Here is a 27846-nt window from a genome sequence, read left to right as displayed (position 1 = left end):
GAGAAAAAAAATCAAATGCAATACAAATTTATTTCAAATCTTTATTAAGTGCAACAGAATTGACATACCAAAAAAGAAACTAATTAAGCATACATCAAATAATCAAAAGTACATGTATTCTTAAGTGAGAGTGTTTTTGGTGAAAAGGTCGTCCACTTATCCACATCCGGTTTTTCTGATAAAAATAAAAATGTTTTACAAAAGCAACAAAACAAGGAGCTGAAATACAGTAGGACTTGCATTGAAGCAAATACAATCGTTCCGTCTTTACACACCATTTCTCTCAAATATTAAGACCTCAACGTTCCAATATCAATCTACTGAAAATGCACAATACAAACCTTGCAGAGTAAGGAAACGTATGGAAAGTATCAACTTGAAGCAGTGTATACCACATTTATGTTGCGTATCATAGATTTTTGATCATGTCTGCATTGTAAAATCACGCCCCCTTTGCTTGTCAGTAGGAAATGCCCTTATAAATGAGCAAGTTTTTATGGAAATACTTTTATATTTGGCATTAAATTTAATGTCAGTCTGCTTAAGTAAAAATCTTTAAAAGTATTAAATATGCTTTGAAAATACTTTATCACACTTTAATATAATACAAATCTATTAACAAATACACCACTTTTATATTCTTGATCACTCAGGATAAGACCACTTGTGAAAATGATGAACCATATAAAACATCCACAGCAATTTCAAGTCTACTTCTCCTCAAAACATCTCAAACAGAAAGAGAATGGAAATTTGGTGTGGTTAAACCTGAAACAGTCAAAGCACCTCACACACACACACACACTGTCTCTTACAGTCAGGTGGAGGACAGGAGACAAGGGGAAAAGGTCACTTTGGATTACTGAATCGCGGTCAGATTACTGGCCCGTGCTGGCCCGATTTAAAGCCCCAGTGAGTCTTACCAGATCTGCACCGACAGAGGGAGTGGAGTCTAGCGCTCCATGATTTGCTTAGTGGGAAGGAAGTGGAGTGAAATGCATCAGTAGCAACAGTGAAAATGAATGTAAATGTTAAAATGAACCTCATCTGCGGAGGAAAGTGACCACAGTTTGTAACAGGCAGGACAGAGCGGCCTCCTCTCCATCTATTTATTACATAAGACCGTGTTTGGTTGTAGAATCTCACACCCACACACAGGTATAAAAACATGCACTGATCGTGTGTGTGCCGACTCTTTTTAAAAGAGGAGCTCGGATACGATTCCTCGTCATGTTGGACCTCTGGGTGTTAATTCGTGGTGTAATTAAATCTTAAGATTCATAAAACATCTTCTTTGTGACAGTGGTTCCTCCCATGACGCTCCGCTGAACCACTTCCTTGGTAATTTGACGGGTCACCATGCCGCTGCTCTCTGTGTGCTGTGTTGTCATCATCATCCCGTCTGTTAGAGGAGAGCAGATGGTGTTAATGTGTGAAGACATTTGATCTGTGTTTTCAGGACACAAAAGTAAGACTGAAGTTGAATTTGTACCTGAGAAGTAGGGGTCGTTGAGCATCGTGTGGGAGACGTTGGTCCGTGTGCTGACCTCTGTCGGCATGTGGAAAACCTCCCTCCTTGACAATGATTGGCTGTTGTACTGAGACAAAGCACCTACAGGGGGCGAGGAAGGAGAGAAATACAGATGTCAATGGACTAATTGTCACTTTTTTTTACACAAGATTTTAAACAGCCTCTGTTGGGAGTTTTGAGTTTCGTTCATATCAAAAGCTTTGTCAGTAGTATTTGTCTTACTTCCGTCCTGAGACTCGATGGTGATGATGCCCTCCCTCTCGGGGCCGAAGCCCTGTGTGGTTCGAGCCTGAACTTTGAACTTGTAGGGAACGTTCTCAGTCAGGTTCGGGACGGTAAGACTTGTCTCAGCACTGTCGCCGTTCACCTGGAAGGAACGCACGTCTCCTGGAGGAAACAAAGAAACAGAGGTCAGACAATACTTCCACTCATTACTAACAGGCTTATGGGAAGCTAGAAACAAACCAAAATATAAATATAGTTTTTAAAAGCCTTACCTCCACCATGCAGCTGTTCGCAGGTGACTACATAGCCCAGGATGTCTCCGTTGGGTTTACGAGGTTTCTCCCAGCTGAGCTGCAGTGAGTCAGGACTCAGGGCAGTGAAGACCAGGGGCCCCGGGGCACTGGGAGTGCTCAGAGTAAATGGCGAGCCTTCAGGGAAAGAAGAGAAGAGAGACATTGCACCTCTGGTGGCTGCACAAAAACAAAGTCATTGTGTCTGTGGGTTAATCCAAGAAGTTGTGACACCACAATGAACAGAATCCGTACCTGGCATGGGGCTGAGGGGACTCTTGGGATCCACAGCGGACTCGATGGTGATGACTCCCTCTCTCTCTGGACCCCAGCCCTCCTGGCTCTGAGCCTTCACCTTGAACAGGTAGGAATGGTTGGGCAGCAGGTCCTGGATGATCACTGAGTTCTCCGCTGGGTTCGTCACATTAATACGCTTCATGTCCCCTACGGGAGAGGACACAGATTGTTAGCATCAGCAATAATACAATACAACAATTACTGAAAAAAGATTACAGTGAAGCTCCGCGCAGGGTTTGTTTACCTCCATTGAGCAGCTGGTAGAGGACGCAGTAGCCCAGGATGTCTTTCTCACAGTGGGGCTCCTGCCAGCTGACTTTGAGGGCAGTAGGACCCAGAGCAGAAAACACCAGTCTGCTGGGGGTGTCCGGGACACCGGGGGAAAGCCGTGCATCTGATGGGTGATACAGAGACACGAGAGTGACAATACTGTTGGATATATATAAATATGTGGTCTATCTCTAGTAAAAACAGAGAAGTATAGATTTAACCTTGATACAATACTTTACATTTTCATATGTTCATATTATTTATATTATATTGATGGAGATATTAATATATAGTTTATATATATCAGATATAGATATATTATTTTATCACATTTTTCATTGTTACCCTTCTATTCAGACAGCCATTCATTTCCATTGATTTAGTATGAAATTCAACTTGCAGAGACATAAACATGTTTCAGTGTGGTTATTCCTCATAGTGAACATCTTTATTTTCTGGTCAGTTACATGATCACTGGTTTATAATGAGGCTGTTGTAAAGACTGATTTCAAAACTCTTCTAAATATGTCAAACAGCTGCCTCTGTACACCTCCAGCAGAGACAGAGCAATGTTCATTTGGACGTGTGTTTCCCGCCACCTGGTGAATGTAAGTCTAATATTATAATAATAATGTCTTTTGGCTGTTTTCTGCCAACTCCTGAGAAAAATATCTGGATCCTTTGCTGTTAACCCCTCCTCTACATTCACCAGCTAGGTGCCAACTTTGTCACCTATTTGGTGCTGAGCAGGTAGCGTACAGTGATTCTATCACAGCTTTTCTGATTGAGATGAGGTTGATAAGCGCTGTGAGACTGAACTAAACAGTGAGCCAGAAAACCAAAACAGTGAGATTAAAGATGCTAAAACCCTCTGCAGAGCAGAACTGTCCTCAGTGCAACTATAAGAAATCACCAGATTAACAGAGGATGTGTCTGTGTCTCATGCATTGCTGTTCATTGGACTACTCTTGAATGTCTGGTACAATACCAAGAGGTTTTCATTCCTGCCACCACTGAATTATCATGTGAAGTTAACATAACTTAGCATACACAAATGAATGAAAATGAATGGCTATCTAAAAAGCAGAAAACCAGCTGAACACATGGCATGGTCTGAATAATGTATTGTGAAGTATAAATGATTTGTGGTGGCTAAAACACAAAACAGCGGGTGAGAAGAGGAGATCAGAGAGGGAGAAAAGGTATGAGACAAACACAGAGGCAGGAATCAAGATGACTGAAGACAAGTGCATTACGCGTCACACCCAGCAAACACATCCAGTGCCTTCATGCCCGTATGCTGCACACTTACCCTGGAGCACCCTGTCCAGGTTATATAGGGCTTCATTGACGTCTGAAGACTGGGTCCTGGCCCTGGAACCCTGAGACAGGCTGTAGCTGAACTGGCTCTGAGAGCTGCTCTGCATCCCAGTGTAGCCGAACCCTGATGGCGCGTTGAGCAGGAGGGGGGCAAAGGAGGAGGATGGAGGGAAGGTAATGAAGAGAGGTACAGGAAACGATGGAAGTAGCAGGGGGAGGTGGGCAGGTAGAGAGAGGTAAAACAAAACAAAGCAAAGTTGAGACAAGGGGATGGATTGAGGGAGGGAGAGAGGGAGGGAGGGAGAAACAGCGATAGTCAGCATAGCTCCTGCAAAGTCAGTGCAGCCAACAGCCCCAACCCTGCTAACAGATGTCCAAGCCGTCGGCCTCATGCGCCTGCACAGTTTACCTGCCGAGGCATCTCAAATATTGCAACTCCAAAGTAAAATCTTTCTTTGACCAGAAAGACAAAGCTAGTTCTTTTTACTTTTACTTTGGAATAAATTCAAACCACTAAGCTTACCTAGATCTGGGAACTTGTTTGAAACATCTCCCATGACGATAGAGTCCCGGATGTTTTCATCTGTGTAACCTCTCTCTGAGCGCTTCCTCATGATGACTTCTGATGTCTGCACTCCTCCGATCATGTCCTGTCTACGAGAGCTCCCTACGAGAAGAGCGAAAGATGAAGAACACTGTAAAGATAAATAATATCTGGACACTTTCTCTGAATATCTCTGGCGTCCATTTTACCTGGTCCGGACATGTAGGTGGTGGTTGTTTCTGTGAAGGATCCGCCTGCCCCTCTGTAGTTTGAGCTCAGAGTGGACATAGGAGAGGACGATGCTGACAGGTTGCGAGTTGCTGATCCCCCCGGGAAAAGGAAGTTCTGGTCCCACTTCCCATTCACCATGTAATCTGTGAAACACCACAACAGGAGCCAGAATTGTCAACAGACAGGACACAGGGAGCTTAGCAGTTAGCATTCAAGCATTTCGGACAACACAGTGCCATTGATGCCAAGCTCCCGAAACCAGGCGTAACCAATCTATAGAGGAAGCACCAGCAGTGTCAGATCTGTAGCTTGAGTCCTACTTGAGCCACCTACAGGTTACAGAAACAGCGAGAACAGTTTAGATTGGCAGGTGTGCGCCATCTACAGGCAAAGAAAGTAATAGCTTCTGGAATTGAGGCATTGTTTCTTTTTGTAAAAGCTGAACAATTCATCTGTTGTTTTAGTAAAAGTGTGACTATATCATATCTTAAGAGGCTATTTTGTGTTTTACAGCTGTAAGATAAAATCTATTTTTAGTGAAGTATTATTTTTCTATTGGTTTTATTTTAGATAACACATAAATGTAATTCTAAAAAAAAGTAAATTAACACCAGCTATCTACAGTAGGGATGAGTAAGTACACTATTACCTGTATCGGTTGAACTAAATTATCTGTACTTGTGTCCATTCTCACAAAGGGCGGGGCTTCAACCAGACATGAGTGGTGCTTGACCTGGAGGTGGGAGGGACTACCCAGAAGGGGTTAATTTAAGCCTGACATTGATATTGGTTAATCAGAGGTTGCTATATTTATTAGAGAACTATTTACAGAACAGCCCCAGAGTTGAGCATGTTTTTACAGAACTATTTACAGAACACGTAGTACTATACGTAGTATATTGACGTATTTTAGTCTGTTGATACCCGTAAAAAGGACATTATCTGTACCGGACACTTGTTTCAGCCGTGTACTCAACCCTAGTGTACAGCCATGTTAGCAGCTCCAACTAAATGCTAACATCAGGATGGTAATGGTTTAAGATATTTATCATATTAGCATCTTAGTACGCTAGAAAGCTCAGGCTGATGGGAATGTCATTAGTCCTAGCAAAGCTGCGCCACATTTAATCCATTTAACAGCTGTTGAGATGTTTCACAAAAAAACGAATGGGATTCAACACCTGGAGACCATGACTTTCTGTCCAAACTTTCAGGGTAATTCCTCCAGTAGCGTGGCTAAATATGCCTGCGAGACGTGCAGGTGATTAAATTAAAAGTAATCTTAACTTTCTTTGCCTGTAGGTGTCGACCTCAACATGTCTTCAGCTGCAGATCTAAACTGTTGCTGCTATTTTTTTTACAAACCAGTTTCATATGGTGCTTTGCATCTAAAAAGGCACATCTGTAAATAAAAACAAACACAGCTGCAAGAAAAACAATTAACAGCTGCAAGGAAAGGTGTCATCACTGAAACGGCCCTGCAGAAATGAGACTGTAATGAAGAAGCCATTATTTCCATACAGCCTTTACACACACACCCCCGACAAGCCTCCTCCACTACCTCCCTAGTGGGATGGAGAGAGGACAGACAGAGACAGGCACCTGGAAAAGCCTGCCCCCGATCATCAACTGGAGGTGGGGCAGTTGATGCCAGTGCTCCTCTCTGGGCAGGTGGCGGGAGGATAGATGGGATAGGTGCCAACGAGGGGCAAGGGGACAAGAACTGAAGCCCGAAATTGAATGATTAGACAAATGTTGATATTTCTGACAGGATCAAATCACGGAGGCAGAAAGAAACGTTGGTTGCCTTGCCGGGCACCTGACAGGACGTGCATAACAGCTGGCATGCTAGCTGCCTGTCTGTCTATCTGTGGGTCTGATGGAGTGGTCTTCACCTGGCTGGGGTGTTTTGGCGTGGCTGGGGTTGGGGGCCTCATCTGAGCTCGTCTCTGTGTCTGTGCTGAGCCGACTGGGGATGATGTCCACTCGCTTTTTCCACGACACCTTGCGGAGATCCAGGTTGGACCCCACCAACTTGACATATTTCCAGCCTTGTATTCGAGGTCATAGGGGAGAAGCAAGCAGGCCATGGATAGATTTGTTGCGAAGAAGTTTCAACGGTTGCTTTTACATTATTTTATAAAAAAGCTACCAAGCACATAAATGGGATTATATAATGTATATATCTATAGATAGTCCAAATTGTCTTGAAGGCGAAGAGCAACATCAGCATTAACTTCCAAAAAAAGCTGACTAAGAGCACAAAAACGGCTGTGGAAAGCAGGAGAGTGACAGCAGATTTAGTGAGGGAAGTCCTTGCGGTTTGTGATCGTAAAGAACTTCTATTGCCGAGATCTGGGGATGCATTGGAAGCAGATTTTTTCTGCTGCCGTGCTGGGGCGTTTCCTGCAGGAGAATTTGCCCATCAGATGGAAATGATAAAAAAAAAGGCAGAGCCATGAGAATGATGCCATCGTTGAGCTTCAAAACTCTTACAGCTCTTCCTTAATGTCCCCATTGCAAAACAGGAATAATATCACAGAAAAACTGAGAAAGAGCCAGAGAAAAGGAGAAGAGGCCTTCTCGTGCTGTTTTTGGAGGGAGTCTCACAAGTTGGGAGATTTCCTACAGCACAGATCTAACCAACATTTCACAGTGTTGTCCATTTCCTCTCCTAACCAGGCACTGACCACAGCACACATTGCAAAAACACTTGGGTTAAACACTGTGGCTACAAGAACAAAGCAAAATGTCTGGAAGCACTAACAGTGAATAATTGGATCCATACTGCAGCGATAGCTCACATAGTCTGGCAGTCACATGCATCTTTCAGGAGCCAAAAATGCATCAGAATAGAGCATTAGCACAATGAGTTTACACTGTCAGCTGTTGTAAGTAGCTTGTGGTTTTGGCTCTGGGTACCCACCATCACCAGAGACGCTGGGTGTCTTGGAGCCTGCGGGGGACTTCAACACTTCATTGCTGTACATCAGGTAGCTGTCGTACTCATCTCCAGCCTCTGCGTCCACAATAGGGATATCTGGAATGATGGGAACTTGGGACAGAAAGAGAAGGGAATAAATCTCTTTTCAGGGAAATACAGATGAACTGGACGTGTTCTAGAGGTGTGTTTTCCCCTGACTTACTGGACAGAGGTCTGGCAGGCTGTGATGCCAGGTTGATGGTAGCATCTCTGAAGGGACCCCAGCCCACGCTGTTCTTGGCACGGACCTTGTACTGGTAGGTCTGGGCGTTCTGCAGGTTCTCGATCAACAGCATTCGCTTCTTGGGGTTGTCAATCTTTACTTTCTTAGCGGAGCCCACTGGCTCTGTGAGAAGAGCGATGAAAATAATGAGCATTATATATTGCAAATATTTGTACAGTATTTCCTTTCTTAGGTTGAAGTAAGTCTCTTACTCTGTTCATCGTCGATGGGTGTGTAGATGACTTCATAAGCTGTAATGTTGCCATTTGTCTCTGCAGGCTCTCCCCAGCTGACCTGAGTGACAGTTGGACTGATGACGTTGAAGGCCAGACGTCCAGGTTCACCAGGCACTGGAAAAAACAGAGAACAGGAATCGTTAATTCAAACTTAGCCTAGTTATAACGAAAGTGTTTACTAAGTCAAGATTTACACGCCACTAAATTTAAACTGGTTGCACCGCACAAACTTGTTTAATATGTATAAATGAGTTGTTACTAAATACTGACACAGAGTAACTGTTGCGTAGCTAACTAAGTCAACAAAAGTAACACGAGCTTGCTAATATATGACCTACCAGTTTAGAGTGAGGAGTTAAAGAGGTAATATAGAATACGGTTGACAAATTTAACCTAGCACCTGATGAAATACTGTTTAATATTAATTTCATTTACATTTCACAAAAATAGCATGAAATATCTCAAATGACTAAATTGCTGAATAACACAACTAGCTTAGCATTATCCACTCATTCTAAACTGTATGAATACTACTGATTCTGAAACACTCCATGTGTGTTACACAGTCTACACACTACACATGTTTTCTAGCAACAGATTTAGACATTGCCAAAGTGTTTCCTACCTTAGCTAAGACATAATTTTTGTTTTAATGGTGCAAACTGGTTTAGTAAATCACTCATCTGAAACCTGCTCATTGATAAAAGCTTAGAAAGAACTTTACATTCAAACTTAGGGATGCATTTAAGAATAGTAGGTGCAACCCATTAAATTACACCAAAAACAAACAAAAAGCTCCTGAATTCCCTTTACAAGAGAATAACTTTTTAACCAGTTGCTATCTCCAGCAGTAATTCTCAGTAATTACCATCCTCCAGTGTTTGACAGGTAACAACGTCTGTATTGTAGCCATCTCCCATTGCATTGTAGCCGCACACTCGCATCTCATAGTCACAATAGGGGTACAGGTTGGTCAGCTCAGCTTGAGGGGTCTTCACATCTAAGACCTGTGCATCTTTCTCTGGGTCACCATAGATCCAGTACTTTACCTAAAATACACAAGGTAACAAAAGATACATTGCATGCATTTAAGAAATACTGTGTCTGTTGTAAATGATGGTTATAAACTCAAGGCGAAGCTTCTCAACATGTAGATTTGATGTACCTTGTACCCCATGGGGTTACCAGGCGGTGGGTCCCAGTTGAGGCGGATGCTTCTGGGTCCAGTTGCTTTGGCCTTAGGGTTATCTGGGGCGATAAGGTGACCACCAGGGGAAGTGGCTTTCGGGTTTATGTAGCCCTTCTGCTGCATTTGGGCAACCTCTGGAGATCTGGGAGCTGCAGGAAGTGGAAGAGCATAAAACAAACGTTTACCAGATACAGAACCTCTGATACGTCCCTTCTCTCATCATATAAAATCTGTAATGTCACAACTCCAGAAACTCTACATATGCTATTGTGTGGTATTGTTAGTTCCATGTTCTTCTCTTACCTCCTTCAGTGACATTGACAAGGGTGGTCTTCCTCTCTCCAACTGAAGCGTTGCTACTTGGCTCAAACAGCTCCAACTGGATGGTCTCTGGCTGTATTGGACCAGGGTGGGCCCTCGGGTCGATCACTATGTTCTTCTCCGTCTCTCCAGGAGCAAACTTTAGTGGGCCGGAAAGCTCAAAGCGCTGGGCCTTCTTGGTGCGCCATTTCACTGTGGCGGGGCTGTCCTGGTTGCGAGTGCGGACCACGGGAATGGTGTAGGTTGGATCAGATGTGGTAAAATTCTGGGTGCCCTTTTTGAACATCATCACACTGGGTTCTAGATAAAATACAGTAATGAAAGGAAGAGAAGAAACCTTAGCAATCTGTGCTTTGACTGGGAGAAAGGGTATGACACACTGATTTAAAAACTTTGCGTTCTCTTTCACCTGGTTGGTCTGCGATGGTGACCGTAGTTCTCGGGTAGCGTCCCAGCTTGGCACCCTGCCGTGGGTTACTGAGATCCATGACAAACTGCTTGACCTGTTTGTCTTCCAGGAGGCCGTCTTTCTCGCCCAGTTCCAGCAGACGAACAGGCACTGTTTTCTGAGTCTCACCAGGACCATATGTCAGGTCCCCTTCCACAGTCACGTAGTCCTAATATACACAGAAAGAACAAGTTATAATAATACAGAATACAGCCCTGCTTCCGTCCTGTATCTCATTTCAAACTCTGAAGGCCCTTTTCACAATGTCAAAGCCATTTCAGTTACAGTAGAAATAACCATATCAACAATTGTAGGGCAGTACACAGGCATCAGCTCACCTTCTTATCCTTGGCTGTGAGGTCCCGTGTGCGGTAGGTGACCTGTGTGCGTCCATCTTCTATGATCTCTCTGCTGATTGGGATGTTGGCCACCCCATCCTGCCTGCTGTAGGTGTAGAAAGGCTGGAGGAACGAGAAGACACTGGTGGCTGGGGAATATGAAGGGGAGAATCCATTAGAGTAATCCAGAGTGAACACTTCCCTTTCCCATTAGTTCAGGTCACAGCTCTGATGAGTTGATCCTATTGTTTTCTTTTTATGAAAAGATTTACATACAAAGCTAAAATTGTATTTTCAAGTGCAAATCTATGAAATCTAAAATTTCTCACCATGCTCTTTGATGATAGTGATGTTGACCAAACGTTTTCCAATCTCAGCAATGCCCAGTGGCACATCCATGGCCTCCACCAGTAGCTGTTTCTTGTCATCGTCTTCATCCTTGACGAAGAGCGGCACGTGAACGTCTACTGACTCCACACCTTCTTGGAACTCTATGGCTCCAGCAGCCTCTGCAGAGGAAGAGTGGTTGAAACCACACGATTTATGGCAAGACTAATAGAGATATAAGCTGCTCAGCAGAGGTCAGAAAATGATTAGTTTAACTTTGCTACAAACTGTACATGAAACTGTACATGTGAAAATTTTATTTTCAGCCACACACATGAATAGTTAACACACACACCTCTGTCTGTGGCCACAGTGTAGTAGCCGGGCACCACTTTGAGGTCATTTATGTTTCCAGACTGGACATTTTTCTCAGTGAGTTTGACAATATCAGGGTAGTTGCCGCGTGGAGCAGACAAGACTGTGTCCATGATAGCGTAGTCCTGCCTGAGGAGCACAGGAGAGGCAGAGAAGTTAGACATGCATTATCTTTGCTTACTTCAAAAGACAATAAACTCTTGTATTGTATTTTACCTTTTTCCAGCATTTCTCTGCATTCTGCAAAAACCAAAAAAGGTATTAATGAGTTAAGGAACAGACATTTAATTTCTATTTTTTCTATTTTCTATTTACAAAAACAAACATACTGTATGCAACTAGACATGCAGTTTAACATTTGTTTCTTACCTGAACGAGGTCTTCTGCACCTTCTGGGCACCAGGAATCTGCTTGTACACCTCATTTAGCTGAATAAAAGAACAAATACAGGACTCAGCGATACAGTCATCATTTATACATTCATAGATGTGCCCACCAACAAACAAAAACACACTCACATTATCAGCCACTTCCTTTCGGAGCTGTTCAGCGTCTCTGGACTCGGGGCGAGACAGGTTCTCAGAGAACAACCTGTTTAGCCGGAGGGAGATTGGGAACTGGACTAGAGGGGGAAAGAAGAACCACAAAGAAGAAGCAGAGGTTTTAACTATTTAAACTTATCTTTAAATCCAACATCTGCCTTTCCCCTAATGCAGTAGGTCAGTTTGTTGCTGCTCAAACATCGGATCACTCACTGATCTCTTTAGGGTTGGGCTTTATCAGAGCCTGGGGGTGGTTTGGTCCTCGATGTACATTATCAGTGACCTTCCAGCGAACCACATCGGTTCCTTTGGGTGGGCCGGTCCTCACCATCGGTGTGTCTAGATGGTCTGAGGTAAGCAGAGACTGGCGGAGCAAATACTCATCTTCCTTGAAGCCAACCATGCGTCCTGAGAGAATATACATAAGGTGACTCATACTCAACATGGTCCCAGGTGGGAGGATGAAGGATTCAAAGAATACTGTCATGTGTAATGTAACAAACTTACCTCTCCTGCAGCAGGGCAGCAGGGCAAGACAGCTCTGTGTCAAGAGAAGACAAAAGGCATTACTTCCACTGGTAATTAAATATAAATATTGATAATTTACAGGTGTAAATATGAGTGTTTATACCTGGCAGCAGGTTTTACAGCAGGCACAGTATTTCCAGCAGCAGAGCAGCAGAAGTGCCAGCAGTAACAAGAGGAACAAGAGGAGTGGGAGCAACCATAGGAGGCTAGCAGCAGGACAATCTGAAGGTTTGTCACGAAAAGTAAATAAAGTTAGAAACACAACAATGTTGAAAGAATTTAGTTTGTAGCGCTCACACCTTTGAAAAATTACATTAAAAAAGGCGACTTATCCACAAAACACTTTTCCTTCCAATCTAGGTTGGATAACCAACTGTGCAAAGTGAGACCCCAAAGGACCCCAAAAGGCCCCAGGTTCTATGCATCAATAGCTTTTTGGTAATCTCATTAACATTTATGATGTGGTCCTGTTTTGTAGATGAGCTCCCACAATAGAGGGTCTAAAGGTTGTAAAGCCCCTTGAGGAAATGGTGTGATTTGTGATATTATATAAATAAAACTGACTTGCCTTACTATGCGCACTGGACTTGGACATTAATGGTAATGTGGAGACAACAGGGTACACAATGCACAAAGATAGGGAGATCAATAGGGGTCAAACAACTTATTTTAGCCCTGTTTTAAATATGAACTCAATTTCTTTTTTAAATGTGGGTGAAGCTTCTCTTTAAGAACCTGGTACCTGTTTACAAATCTATTTATGTGCATGCTCCTGTTATATCATTAATAGACTGCAGAGATATTTTCTTTTACTGCACTGCACTTTGAGCTGCAACAAGAAAGTGTTTTAAAAAATGATACATCAGTTGCTGAAATGAAAGCAAAGAGTTCGTATGATACATATGCAACCTGCAACTCACCTTTCTTTTTGAGCACTTGAACCTCCAAGTCTTTAACTGTTGGATCTGTGGGGTTTTCGACAGTGTAGTGGTACGTACAGTCGTCATCCTCATCACGGAAACTGCACGAATCAAGCACTTTCTTCGCTGAAAACACATCCACGCACATTGAACTATTACTAAGTGTTTTTCAATGAAAAGCAAATCACAGCCATTAAGATCCTCTTATACGTCCTTACATTCTTTGAGTTCATCCACCATGACAATTTTGAAGGGGCACTTTTTACACTCCTCTTCCTCTTTCTTCTCTCCGGTCTTCCATGCCTGACACTGGACACAGCTCCTTGTAGCTTCACACACGCCCAACTGGGCCTAGACAGGGCACAAACACACAAACATTTGTCAGACAGGACTGCACAGAAACACTAACTAATATTATAAAGCTAAAAGCATATCTGGTATGATATGAGGCATTGAGTGTAATTGAAAAAGCAAAAACTAGAAATTGTGTTGGAAGTTGAAATTGATTCCAATGTACACCCTGTGACATACTGTAAATACACATATTTATACATTACATCAACACACCTGGAAATTTGGCTCACAGGTTGCAGTCATCTCGACAGCAGAGTCTGGACACTCACAGCGGCCGCACACACATTTACCGCGCCCGTTGCAGACACCCTGGTCCAGATAAAGGCACAGTCAGGCACCAACTGACATGCAAGGTGACATAACCTCATCTACAACAACAAACATTGTCCCCTCTACTCACGCCCTTGTTGTCCAGACAGGTCTGGTTGCTCTTGGGACACTCACAGGCCTTGCCCTCCCAGCCCACAGTACACGCACACTGACCCATAATGCAAGAGCCACGGTCTGATAGGGGAAGAAAGAATGAGAGTGAACTGTTTTATCACTTTTTTTGTATGTATATAAATGGTATATAAAGAACAGTATATATGACATTTTATGTACTGTATATAAATAGCACAATAGCATTATGGCACAATAGCGGTGATGGTGACATCATACACATACATACAACCTTTGATTGCTAATTCAACAATCACAAACCGTCGTACCGTTGCAGAGAAAGCCACCATATCTTTGACACTGGGTCTTGTCATACTGACAGTAGGCTCCCTCAAACTGTTCCTGGTGGCACACACAGGTTCCACACTCCAGGCAGTCTCCGCGACCTGAACAAGGCTCTTCCATGCCCGGGCCTTTACACTGGTCTTTGGCCTGAGCTGAAACACTTGCTGAGCAGTTACAGAATGCACCCAGCCTGAAGGAGACACATGGACACAACAAAGAGAAGACAAAGACTTTTTTGAAACAGTTCATCACTTGGCAGAGGTGCAAGAAGAAAGGTAAAAATAAGGATTTTAATTATACATTCTTTGTAAGAATTAATAATTAAAGTCTCACCAGCCATCACTGCACTGACACTTGCCGCACACCAGGTCTCCGTTGCCATTGCATCTGGCTGCTTTAAGGATGGGTGTCTGGAGGACACATAAAAGACAAGCTGGGGTTAATCTGCCATAAAGAAGTGTGAGTAAGTGACTTCATCTCGACCTTTTGTGCGCTTTAATGTGTTAATCTGTGTGAGTTTACCTTCTCACAGTCGCAGACTGGACACAAAACCGTAGCATTAACACTGACAGCAGCATTAAAGGTTGTAGGTTTGACTCTCATTATCCCTGCTTTTTCATCCGGATTCATTTGACAGACAGGCGTCTCATCGCTTGTTCTCAGGGCTTTGAGCCGCATCTGGAACTTGCCCTGAAGGACACACACACACACACACACACACACACACACACACACACACACACACACACACACACACACACACACACTGTTAAGAACATTTGTATTGCATTGCATACTAAGCATAGAGAGTCTTAGCATAGATGGTAAGACCAACAAGTTAGGAACATTTTAGACTTCTTGACTACAGTTAAATAGTCTGTACAACCACAAAAACTGATTTTAGTTATTCCATATTTTATTCGGCCAACAATTTGTGTAAACAGATTATTCATTTGATATTAATAATGTAAAGCCATCGTGACAATTACAATTTTGGTGATAGATTGATTCCCTATCATTTATGGCAACAAAATGACTAGATTTGAGGGAACACAACACAACAGCAAGATCTCTATAGATTCCTCCAAACCTGACCCTATTTTACAACAGAAGTTAGAAAAGGGTCAAATGGAAATCTATGTATCTGCTTATAATCGCAGGAGGTACAAGATTTGGTCATTTTTTTCCCCGTGTAATTTATTACAGTCTGCTTTAAATATGTGTATGTAAATTCCTTAAGTAAAATCCTTGGATTTCATGTGACCACAGCAATATCTGTTGGGTAAAACTTGTAGGTGAATAAGAAGATGAAGAGGGAAATAGAAACTGTGCCTTTTTTTTTTAACCTTTTTACTTTTCATTTATCTATAGTTTTACCCTTTAAAGGTTATACGTGTGAGATTTAAAACATTAATGTAAAGTAGCGCAAAGTCGGTCTGGATGCATGTGCATGGTAGTGAATGTGAGTCCCTCTGTTTCCAACACAGCCAGCCCATTTCAAGGCTATTTTCTCATCGAACTCAGTGACTTATGGGTTTATTTCGACCATTGATTGAGTTTTATTTTGTTTCTGTCTAGTTTGAAGTAAGTTTCACCATTATCTGCTAGGTACAATTACTAGTTTTGTTGATGGTGTCGGCCGAAGCACCCATTGTTTTGGTCTGAGATGCTGGTACTCTAGTGCAGCATCCAGAGGCATATATATATTACCTTTAAATGTATATTCATGCATTATCAAAAATATGGAGTGAAGTGTAGACTATTTGTAATTGTAAAAGTCCCAATGGAAAATACATTTAAGAAACCAAATAATAAATAAAAATATAATGAATATATTAGTTGTAAGCACGAAATATCAACCTATCAGCTTATAAAAACAACATGTGGTCTCCTAAATCCAAAATGAGTGTATGTTGTGTGTTGAAATCAGTTCTTTTCATCTTGTTTTTCTTCTTACTATTGCTCCAGGTTTAAAATCAAAATTCCCGTATTGTGCCAGGCTTCCACTGGTGGACAAGAACTGTGTCTCAAAAGCCTTGGGTTTCTCCTCTGAACGGATGCTCATCTTAGAACGGATATTCTGAAAGGACACATGAGAACATCAGCATTTTCTGCAGCATCGTCATTCTTCCACTTGACAACTGTCAGAGGAGGTGACGTTTAACCTCAAAAGCAGTCCCCATGACTTCCAGGATATTGGATGAGTCTTCTTGCAGCAGACCAACCTCAGCAATGGGGAAATATTCTTGGAGTTTCTACAGAGAGAAGCACACACAATACAAAAAATTAATCCATGACATGTTTTTGGAGCATAACTTCAAATGAAAGCTGAATAACTAAAGCCCACCAACCTTGTAGTACGTGTAGGAGTGGTTGGTGACAGCAAAGATGGGTATGATATTGTGTTTGCCCAGCAGGCGGACCAGTGTAGGTATCGAAGGGTAATCCTGGTTTATATCCTCTGTGTAATTGCCAGCTGCGTCCAGGTGGCATTGCTCATCGTTGCGAGGCAGGATTCCTGACAGCACGTTAGCACCATCAGCCTCGTAGTGGAACGCTGATTCAGTGGAAAAAACCAGGAGATGTGTGCTGTTATCGCGCCAACCAATCCTATCCTAGAATAAGAAGAACAATCAAATGGGAGCAGAAAATACAGTAGTTAGTAGAGAATAACCGCAGGTAAAATAAATAAAAAGGTGCATATTTGGTGAGAATCCATTTTTGCCAGGCTTCCCGCTATGTCCGCTTGTGTCCGAACCACAGTGGTTTAGACCGATCAGTGTCCTATGAGGAACTACTGGCAGCTACAGCATGAGGTAGGGATGGTTTAATGCTGGGTGTGTGTGATTTCATGTGTGAGAAGTGACTGTTCGCTCAAAAATAACAATTCACCTGTGACAGAACATGATAGACAGATGGTTCATGCAAAGTATTTTGTGAAAGTGCCTGCCCTTTTCCAACCAGTTTCCAACAACTTCCCAAATGGTTCTGTGTAACAAACCAACAACAATGAGCTGAAAGATGGTAAAAAAAGCTCTGTAGAGCTGAGGGAAACTGGAGGGTTTGATGATAATTTGCTGTAGGTTCATCACACACTCTAATTTGATCCATTATTATTATAAAAATATTGATTATAGCCACTTTAAAGACATCATTATTAGGTGATTGACATTAAGAGGATCACAAGCAAGAAACTTCCTCTGCTTCCTCTGCTTCCGCTTACTTCTGAAATATTTATCTGTGACATGCTAAAACAGTAGTAACAGTAGCATGAGAAAAGAAGAGTCATAAAGTCAGTGAACTGAATCACTAATGTCAATTACACCGCATTATGTACCTAAACATCAATCACCATAAGCTTTACCATACCAGTAAGGCTGTAGCAGCAAAACCAAAGTGTACCAAATTGAGCAAAGGTGCGTTTTATTTTTTAACAAATTCAACAAAAAACTTGGTTTATCTTTTCTTCCAAAAGTTATATGGTCTGACTTGAACAGAGAATTAAGAGGTAAGTTTTAGCCTGAGCAACATCTGTTTTGTATTTAGTATTCTTACTAACCCCACAAACTGCAGCCTGCAATATGGCATCAAAACCTCCTTCAGGAGCGTCCAGGTTGCCAGATATTCTCTCTCTCTGGAGCTCACTGTTGAAGAAATCTAAGTTTGTGGTCAGCTTGATAACATTTTTGAAAGAGAACGGAGGGTCGCTGTTGGGCCACGGCTGTGCGAGTCTGAGAAGGTGGAAGGAGGACAGACAAAAGACAAGAGAGAGAGGTTATGACATGTACATTAGATTACACTACTTAATGTATGTGCTTCTGCAATGTGTTCATGTCATTTTCTCTCTTACTTGGAGGGTCTCATGTCAGTCTGGGGTTCGATCACTTTGTCCACAAACTTTCCAAACCCAATGGTGTAGTCATTTGACAGCTTCTCCACCAATACAGCTGCAGGAAATACATTCAACATCAGTATTAACGTCGTCAACTTATCACTTATCTTGTCATCATGACACACTGCCAGTCCAAAAATGCTCACCCAGCTCTTTGCCCATCCTCTTCAAGTTGTCCAAATCGTCAGCCATGGAGTTGGAGAAGTCCATAAGAATATAAAGGTCCAGAGGGCCTCTGGTCGGAGTAAACACCTCCACATTCACCAGCCTCTCCTCTCCCGGAAGAAGCTGCACGCTCATCTTTTGTGGGGACACTTGAGACTGCTGAAGCCTCATGTTGATTTTTTGTGCCTGAGCAGGAAAAAACCGTGGTTAAGTTTAGATTTCATACTTTTGAATTTTAAACAAAAACATACATTTAAGACCAAAGAATGGTGGAATGACTGGAAGACAAATGAGGGTGGTTAAGACTTACTTCTTCTATCTTGATACTGCTCTTAGCTGTGATTACAGCAGCAGCATTGCAGCCGTGGATAATTATATTGTTGTACAGGTCACATCGAGGGCCAGTAAAGGTCTGCGCAAACAGGAAGTTTAATTAGTTAGTTTTTATTTCTTAGCATTAACTTATTTTTTTAATTTTTTTTTTTTTTTTTTTTTTTTTTTTTTTTTTTTATTTTTTTTTTTTTTTTTTTTTTTTTTTTTATTCTCCCCCTTCAAATTTCTTTCCCTTATTTAATAAAAACATTTTAAATTTTTTTTTTTTTTTTTTTTTTTTTTTTTTTTTATTTTTAATTTTTTTTTTTTTTTATTTTTTTTTTTTTTTTTTGTGTTTTTTTTTATATATAAAAAAAGGGGTTTTCCCTGAGGAATGCTACAGCCCTGATAGATTTGAATCCAGTTCTTTTATACTCTTGCTGTTCTGTCCTCTCACCTCATCAGGGCAGTAGGCGCAGTCTTTCCCAGACTGCAGGCATTCTGAGCAAGTTTTGGCCTTGGAAGCGAAGCAGTGGTTCACTGTAGGGGGGCGGAGGGAGATCAGGAGGGGAGAGTGTCAGGAGGAGTCCCAGAGTGGCAACAAAGTGAGAATCAAACCCATGAAACATAGCTAGAATACCTGCAGTAACTCTAAACAGACTTTGGCACGTAACCTTATTTTCTACTGATAGTGTTAAAGTGAAACCGATGCTGAAAACAACAGGACACTAACAGTGATACAGTAGTAAACAAACAGGTAGATAATAAATATATTTATATAAGATTCCCTGATCTGATCTTTAAGAAAAATCCTCACAAATACAAGAAACATGATATACTGTATATACTGTGGCTTCAGTCATATTTCACTATGCCATACACACATAGTCTGATAGCAAGTTAACTGAGCTTTATTTAGTTTAATTTAGTTTTAGCAATCACTTAGTCAGTATAATGACAGAAATTAGTGAACCGTTCAATTCACTGTCTCCCCAAGGTAATGTCTTCAATATGATTTTTTTTTCAGATTAGAAGTGAAAGAAATCCCAAATATTCATCATTTAATGATATAAAGCACTGAAAATCTAAAAATCCCTACATTTTAAACAGGCTTGAATTGTAGACTAGAAATACTTAGGCCATTTTGCTCGTTAAATGATTAAAATAATTGTTATTTTATCTTACTGTGTTCATCAGTAAATAAGCTCACCCCTCCCTATGTCTGTGTTACAACTATTTACCTAAAGAAACAGATACCCAACCATCCTATTTAGGCTACTATAATATAAAGTAACAATAAATGACTTGTAGTGAAATAGATAAATGATTAGAGATTAGTTATGACTCTGGGCTTCCTCACCTTCAGCATAGCAGCAGGTCAACAGGACAGCTAGAAGCCCAAGGCTCACTGAGAGATGTAACGTCCATCTCCCCATCTCCTTCCTGTAACAGAAACACAAACAAACAAACACATTGATGTATGCAGCTAAGACCCACTGTTACAGACAGACAGAGAGAGAGAGAGAGAGAGAGAGAGAGAGAGAGAGAGAGAGAGAGAGAGAGAGAGAGAAAGACTCCTATCCCCCGGGGATATCTCTGCAGACTAAGGTGTAACTTGAACCACCTGTACTTTCCCTCAGTCAAGCCCCAGAGAAAGTGGACAGGCCCAGACACTCCCTTTACCTTCACCTCAGTTTGTGAAAAGAGCTGCTATCTGAGAGCGGCTCAAACAGAAAGACACTCTGTACTTTCAGAGAAGCCGACTTTTTAAAAAACAGTTTCCCTCTCCCAAAACTAACTGAAAGCTATTTAAAGAATCTAAACATTTTATACCTGAATATGGACATAAACAGGGACCTATCTACAACTGTAGTGGTATGTAGCCATGCAAATAGTTTGGGTGCTCAGGTTTTGAGATATGTATCTATGGGATTGCTGCCCTTATCCCCATACAATGGAGGTAAATGGAGATTTTGTCTGCTGTCAAACACTGTGAAGAGTTCCTTTGAAACTACTTTCTATAGAAGGAACTTTGAAAACTCTGCTTGTGGAAATAGATACTCGCATGGACTTTTTTTAATGTGAATGTCCAACGTTTTCAATACCCAAAATTCCATTTATCTCCATTTATTGAGTTTGAGGCAGGAATCTTAAAGACAGATATCTCCAAACCCGGAAAAATAAAATGGCTAGATACTGAATATTTTTGGAACTTGGGTGCAAAGACCCTTTCAAAGTTTTTTATTCGCTATTCTCATATTCTAATATAAACATGCTCTTTATACCTGGAAATAGGTGGCTGAGTAATGTCTTTCATACAGCTTTAAATTACGTCTACTATTCTCACATTGCTAATTTCCAACAGAGGCATTACAAAATCATCAACCAATACAGGGCGGGACCTGGAAATATTCCAGGCAGCGTGCTGTGTAAACTTCACAATAAAACCGCTTTATAATTTTATGCTGGAATCTTGGATGGGGAACAATCTGATACACAGGAAGCAACAAAAAATGATCTCCACTAAAGACAGGAGGTGGAGAGTGAACAAAGGGCACTATGTGGCATGAAATGTCTCAGTAATTGTCTCAGTGGGCAGATAACTGAATACTGTACGTGCCACTGCAGGGCACAAAAAAATTATGATTTGTGCTGTGAAGATTTACAACTCTGAGAAAGAATTTCTCCTTGAGGCGAGAGAATGACCCATCCAAGTTAAAAACACAGCCTGAAAACACATGGGAAAGGCACCTTAGCACCTCGCTGTGAATTTGAGCTGACTACAGGTGTGTGCGCTTGTGTGTGTGTGTGTGTGTGTGTGTGTGTGTGTGGGGGGGAGTTCATGCCATAAGGTCACACATAAATCACTGGCCGAGATGGGTCAGGGAAAAAAACAGAACAGACCAGCTCCTATCCTCCAAACTTGACCACCAGTCACAGAATATGAGCCGAGTAGAGAAAAAGCACTTTGTGTTTTTCCTCCTTCTCGGACAAAATCAAAGGCACGCAGGCGTTTATGACACCGACAATAAACTGGGAGACACAAATTACAGCTTCCAAGGGACAGAAAATAGAACTGAGTCATTCATGCTGTTTTCTCTTTGGTCTGAATGACACCGTGGCACAAAGAAAGCAAGAGGGGACTTTTTTTTTCTGAGTTCAAAGTTGTTGCATGCCTGCCAGGTGAACATACCACCGCTGGGTGTGGGTCTGACCCCTGTGGTGGGGTGAGGGGTAGAGGTCTTTAGTAAAAGATTTAGGGGTCATGCTCAGGGACCTGCCTTTGACAGTAAGTTAAATCACAGCGGCACACACCTGGAAAACCCCTGCGTTTGAAGCTATCACTGTATTCCACCTGAAAAAGCCCAAATAGCAAACTAATACAGCAGGTCTGTAGCCGTCAGCAGAGTGGCTTATATAAACACTGGGAACTGTCTCTCTACTGTTTGTTCTGAACCAGTGTCTTTCACCTGTGTTGCATTGTAGTCTGTGCTTTGATGTGGGCAGTCATGCAGAAAAAAAAGAAAAAAAAGAGAGATTCAAGAGAAACTAAGCTAAATCCAAATATTGGATGCAATTCTAAAACCACATGGTGAGATATAAAGTTACATAACGCACACTTTACAGCCATACACCTTGCTCAAAAGTCAGATAAACATGAACCAGCAGAATAATCAGTAAATGTTGCAAGGTTGAGAAGAACACGTTTAAGAGTGAAGGACATTGAAAACAATGGAGCCATTAGGACATTTATGACTGGATACAAAGAGATTACTGATCAAACAAACCTCTTACAGCGCTCTCGCCCAGTCCAAGTCCAAAAGTCCAACAATAAATAAGAAAAAACTAATTCCCCTTTTGCTTTGTTTGACCCAAGAGTTTGGGGAAAGTTTGTATCCACCTGGAGAAAAAAAACTTCTTCAAGTCCTTGTGTCAAAGTTCCAACAAGAAGAGAAGGACAGACTTCCAATTTTCTTTTCTTTCTTTTGTTACTTCCTTCCTGTACAGTCCGGTCTGGTCAAATATTGACTTATTTGCCCTCAAACTCAGCTGAGTTGGGTGTGTGTGTCTTTCTGCGTCTGTGCAGGAGGTTTTAAGTGTGTACGAGAGAGAGATAGGAGAGACAGTGAGACTCAGACCAACTGAGTGAATATGACTGTGTGTGCTGCGACTCGATCCCTCCTTTAGCTTCTGTGGACACACACACACACACACACACACACCCACCCACACACACACTCTCCCTTCTCTATCCAGGTGAGTGGCTGTGACGGAGAGGGTTAACTCCCTTCCTGTACCTCTATCTCATCCCCACCCTGTTTGAAATTAAAAGCTCCACACCTCTGTGTGTCAAAGCCCCCTCCCTGCTGCATTCCACCCCAACAGGAGTTCACCTGTGTGGGCTTGAGACAGGGGAGTCAGGCCCCTCCTTCCATGGCCTCCTCCCAGGCTCTTGGGAGTGGCACACAGAGCAGAACACTGCCTCCAGGCTATGGGAAACGGCTTTGTGACTCTAGTGTTTACACAATCATGTGCTCATGCAAACGGGCACATTTTCTACTTGTCAAATATTTGATATGAACATTAAGATTGCCACATATTTCTTCTCCCTTTCCTGGAGGTAAAGCCACTTCCTTTGCTCTTTAGAAGATGTAAAGTACCGGTATGTGAATCTGCCTTCCTAGACAGAAAGAGCAGGATGGCACAGTGACCCTGACACTCGATCCTAGTGCTCATGATTAATTGTGTTTCTACAGCCTTTTACAAAGGAGCTAACAAAGCCAGAGTAAGCCAGATTGTGGAGTAGTTGTAATTTAGCCTCGTCAGTACATCTCTTTTTAGTGCCTTCCAAAACAGCCAATACAAATGAAATGAGCAACTCTGTGGTTACGGTAAGGGAACAATAGTGGTCACCGTTACTGCCGGTTCATAGGAGGCAGGATGTGAACTGAAGTCTTCACTATCACTTTGTGCACCCTACCATTCACCTTGACCTTCCGAGGTCCTGAGGTCATTGATTTTGTTTGGCCACTTGGGGGCAGCAGAACAAGCTGTAAACACAGCATTTACATATTATCACCTTATAAAGTTGCTATGGTAAACGAGTGCTTACAGCCGCAGACCAACATTAGCATTCACTTGAAGTGATGTTTCTGTCCACCTGACGAAAGTAAGTCCAACATTCATTCTTTTCATTGCCCTGTTTTGGTCTCAAGATCCAGACCGTAAAACCAAAACAATGAGTTAAAAGAGGCTAAAACTCTCCATATAGCGTATAGTGCAACTGTTGAGGTGGGTGATACTCATCTGTTTATTGGTCGCTACGAGCGACCACTTTAACATCACACAATCATTTGATCCATTGTTAATATAAAAGTATTGATTAGGTAGCTTTAAAGGTCCAACGTGTAGGATTTAGTGGCATATGGCGTTGTAGTTGCAGATCGCAACTTCTTTGTTTCACCCTCCAACTTCCAAGCATGGGGGAGAAACTACAGTGGCTGTGAAAGGTGTTTGGTTTGTCCCTTCTGGGCTACTGTAGAAACATGGAGGTTCAACATGGTGGACTCTATGGAAAGCAACCTAGTGTCTGTAGATAAAAACAGCTCATTCTAATTTGACAAAAAAAATGATTCTTATTTTCAGGTGATTATACTCTGATGAAATCATACCTATGAATATTATATTTCATTTCTGCCAACAGATCGTCCTAAAGGTTACACACTGGACCTTTAAGAGGTCTTGTGTCAATATATGTAAATGTCACGTCTTGCTTCCCAGACACAGAGCAGAAAATACTGTTCAAACTGCACTAAAATGAACTCCAAATCTTTAACATAGCACTTTTTATTTCCCACCAACTATGATATTAAACTGATTTTGATCAGCCACCATGAGACATTAAACCCCTAACCTAATGCAATACCTCCAACCTGTCACTGTAAATATTATGTTATATTAAGTTATGATACACACATAAAATGTAAATTGTTGCTTGCTGTTGTTGATAGAGAAATGCTCAGATAAGAAATGACACACCACATTAGCCCTAAACCGGCATTCTTTCTTGCTAACCACATTGGTTTCAACAGAGTTTAGTAGTGAATCATTTGCCGTTTTCCTTCTGGCATTGATAACTGTTATTGTGAAACCTCCTCACGGATCCAACAGTGTAAAGTCAACTTCATATATTTTCGTTTAAAAGTTAAATCACAATGTTTTTATTGCTAATTCATTTGTTGCATGTCAGAATAAATTAAAAAAATGCTTTAATGCTCGCCACAGTATCAAGAAAACTGAAAATGATTTACTCGTATGAACCAAAGTTTAGTATATTTCGCCTGCCTGATAAAATCAACTACAGTATGAGAATACCATACAAAGATGTTCTGGTCAAAAAGAAACAAAAAAGAAAATGATGTGCTTCTTGATTCTGTCTTGAATTTTATGTTTGAAATATTCCTAAACCTGCTCTTACATCGAAGGAACATATCACTCACTCTTACCTTCAGCACAGTGGTAGGAATGATGCTCTCTCTACTGATTAGGGCTGCAAATAAATATTATTTTCATGATCACTTAATCTGCCAATTAATTTCTTGATTGTTTTGTCTATAAAATGCTTATGAAAATAGTGACAAATGCCCAACATCATTTACAAGATGATGCCTTCAAATGTCCATACGTCCAACGTCCATACCCCAGAAATGTTCAGTTTGCTTACCATCATGTCTGTCAAAGAAAAGCATCAAATCCTTACATTTAAGAAGCTAGAACCAACAAATATTTGGTAACTTAGCTTCTAAATGTATTCAAACAATTATTTGATTATCAAAATAGCTGCTGATTCATTCTCTGTTGATTGATTGATAAATCAGATAACTGTTGCAGCTCTAATTCTAATTTACCCATAGGCAACACAGGACCTAATCAATTTCAGAGAGAGAGCCTGTTAAACCTATTTTCAAGTCCCCTCATCAAAGGTCTGTTTTGGAATAAATTATGGAGCAAGAATCTCTAGACATTGGTGCTTTATCAGTGCTGTTTCAATAGGATTTGATTAGAAGTATATTTAGAAAGGAGTAGGAGTTCCAGATAGGCTCAGTGTTGTGTTCATTTCTCTGGAAAGACATTTCCTCTTGGCTCCAGCAGACCACACATCAGGCGTTAAAGGTTCATCTCAATTACTGTCGCTGTACTAAACCCTGTCACACACCTTATAACAGGACTCACACAGACTCAGATCTGTACCCAAAGTTAACCCTGTGACACAAATTTGGGATTCAAGGAGTGAACATGACTCAGAGGAGAAAACAACCTTTTCCTCTTCACTGTACATACCACAGTGGGCAGTCTGAAGCAGGACATACACAGTCACGCTCCTAGCAACCAGATCTGGTTTGATACAATGGCTAACTTCTCTCAAGGGGAACAAAACCTCTGCAGAAACAACTCTTCCCCCCTCTCTGCTTTCTTGGCTGACACTTCGGCGGTGATGCCAGTCTAAACAGCCCTTTCACATGCTGGAGGAGGAGCTGGAAGGGAGTGGCCCACCTACTGTATCATTTCTGTGTGTGTAAGGGTTTCCTGAGTGCAGGAATACAGCACTTCACATGCTCGATTTCAGCTTTTAATAAACTCCCAGCAGTTAATGAGGGACGCTGCACAGTTAGATGTCTATTGTAAATGTAGAAAAGAGAATAATATCTCCTGTATTTTATAATCCCATGAAATACATCCTACGGTTTCTATTCTCAAATAGAAAAATCAACACTGGCATGTTGACACAATACTGAATAAATCGAAGCCTGCCATTGAAAGAATGTTTCCCCTTAAGTAAAAAGATGACTTTTTAAATGTTCTGTTTCTCTAAAGGACATGACATCCCTGATACATCTTGTATGTTCTTTTGATGGACCATCATCGGACCATTTGTACCTCTTAGGTTAGCACATAGCACAGCCAGCAAAGATGACATTTACTGGAATACCACAACTGCAGTAAGTTTGCTACTAAAATATTAAACATGTTTTCAGCAAACTGCTCAGCCAAAAAGAGGCCATATTACACCTTACGTTACTTGGTTGTAATTTAAGCAGAGGCATGAGTGAAAGTGAGGCCCTATTTTAACAACCGACATGTTAACAGCTAGCCTAATGCTAGCTGCCATCATTTCTTTTGTAGCACATAGGAAAACATTAAATAAATTTAATAACCAATACAACCTGTAAAGGCAATGGTACTCCACCAGGACTTTGAAAGAACTTTTACTTATATTTGTTAGCGTAATGTCTCGCTCCCCACAAGATAACTGTCCAAGATTACAATTATTACAAACAATGGACCAATTTGCAAAGACAATAAGCTGACATTGCATTTTCCTCATTGAACCAATTAAAAGATTTAAACGTACACTATTTCTCCACAGGGTGGTGAGATAATGATGAACACTGGGCAGTTGGAGAAGTTGAATAAAGCTTTTTTGTTTCTAGGGGAGGGCTTGACTTTCAGACAATACAGATTAAATGTCAGTATTTCAATATGTATTTTCAACATATAAACTGTGACTGTTGAAAAAATGTAAAAAGTGTAGGATTTAGCGGCATCTTGCTGTGAAGATGACATGACTCAACCAAGCAAAAAAAAAAAAAAAAAAACTAGGAACTCTAAACAGTGCTGGATTGTCCGTTCTGGGCTACTGTAAAAATAGTCCCGCAGAAGAGGACCCGCTACCTCTGTAAAGCAAACAGTGCTTGGTTTAAGGCACGATTCATTGGCAGGTGATAATACACTAATGAAAACATACCTATGAATATTGCATTATATTTCTGACAGTAGATCCTCCTAAATGTGACACACTGGATCTTTAAAGTTGAATTTTCAACCTCAACCATATACAGTAACAGCCTTTCTACAACCAGAACAGGGATCTCTTTGATTTACCTTACTGTACCAATGTCTCAATAAAACATTTAGTTATAAAGATTGTCATTACATAACAATATAATATATTTCTACACACATGTTTAATATACAAAGTGAAATTAGATTGTTTCTTGACAGGTGGAAAACCAAAACGCACACCTACATACAGTTAATAAAGACAGTAGCAGTTGTAGCATATTTCGCATTTATCTCATAAACTGTCCATTGTAATACTGTTAACTGAAACTGAAGACGTTACTTACTGTGAACAAGATGCTGTCGTGGTGAACTGGACTCATTAGCAGAAACCACAGAGCCGCTCTCTCCCAGCAGG

At 41.4% G+C, this 27846-nt stretch overlaps 1 protein-coding gene across 6 annotated transcripts; it reads right to left on the bottom strand.

The window, feature by feature from the left end:
• Positions 1–27: 27 nt before the first annotated feature.
• itgb4 (integrin, beta 4) lies at positions 28–27846 on the bottom strand. Of its 6 annotated transcripts, none has more exons than XM_051417538.1 (43): positions 27776–27846; positions 19948–20030; positions 19045–19127; positions 18586–18687; positions 18257–18461; positions 18069–18165; positions 17778–17949; positions 16570–16833; positions 16384–16473; positions 16176–16298; positions 14741–14908; positions 14552–14628; positions 14203–14408; positions 13893–13996; positions 13706–13801; positions 13357–13489; positions 13139–13264; positions 12322–12440; positions 12198–12231; positions 11904–12098; positions 11667–11770; positions 11518–11576; positions 11365–11388; positions 11129–11277; positions 10776–10955; positions 10447–10595; positions 10070–10277; positions 9643–9960; positions 9316–9488; positions 9019–9199; positions 8127–8264; positions 7855–8037; positions 7635–7763; positions 6604–6759; positions 4687–4851; positions 4457–4600; positions 3926–4057; positions 2588–2737; positions 2302–2490; positions 2029–2184; positions 1754–1918; positions 1493–1612; positions 28–1402 (listed from the first exon to the last, which is right to left on the bottom strand). In XM_051417538.1, exons 2-43 carry the CDS (start codon positions 20021–20023, stop codon positions 1272–1274), a joined length of 5973 nt encoding a protein of 1990 aa, XP_051273498.1. In that variant the 5' UTR covers positions 20024–20030; positions 27776–27846; the 3' UTR covers positions 28–1271. The 6 variants fall into 6 exon arrangements, with proteins under 6 accessions (XP_051273498.1, XP_051273496.1, XP_051273497.1 ...); XM_051417536.1 differs by lacking the exon at positions 27776–27846 and adding an exon at positions 22376–22795; XM_051417537.1 differs by lacking the exon at positions 27776–27846 and adding an exon at positions 22383–22795.

The sequence above is a fragment of the Dicentrarchus labrax genome, unplaced genomic scaffold, assembly GCF_905237075.1.
Source record: "Dicentrarchus labrax unplaced genomic scaffold, dlabrax2021, whole genome shotgun sequence".
Lineage (NCBI taxonomy): Eukaryota > Metazoa > Chordata > Actinopteri > Moronidae > Dicentrarchus > Dicentrarchus labrax.
Note: the sequence above shows the minus strand (reverse complement) of the source record. Positions and strands in the feature narration are given on the sequence as shown.

Coding starts and splice junctions, on each gene's coding strand:
- itgb4 (XM_051417538.1), bottom strand. CDS start 20,023: ATGGGGAGATGGACGTTACATCTCTCAGTGAGCCTTGGGCTTCTAGCT. Junction 12,232..12,321: donor GCTGTAAAACCTGCTGCCAG/GTATAAACACTC, acceptor CTCTTGACACAG/AGCTGTCTTGCCCTGCTGCC. Junction 11,389..11,517: donor GTGCAGAAGACCTCGTTCAG/GTAAGAAACAAA, acceptor TGGTTTTTGCAG/AATGCAGAGAAATGCTGGAA.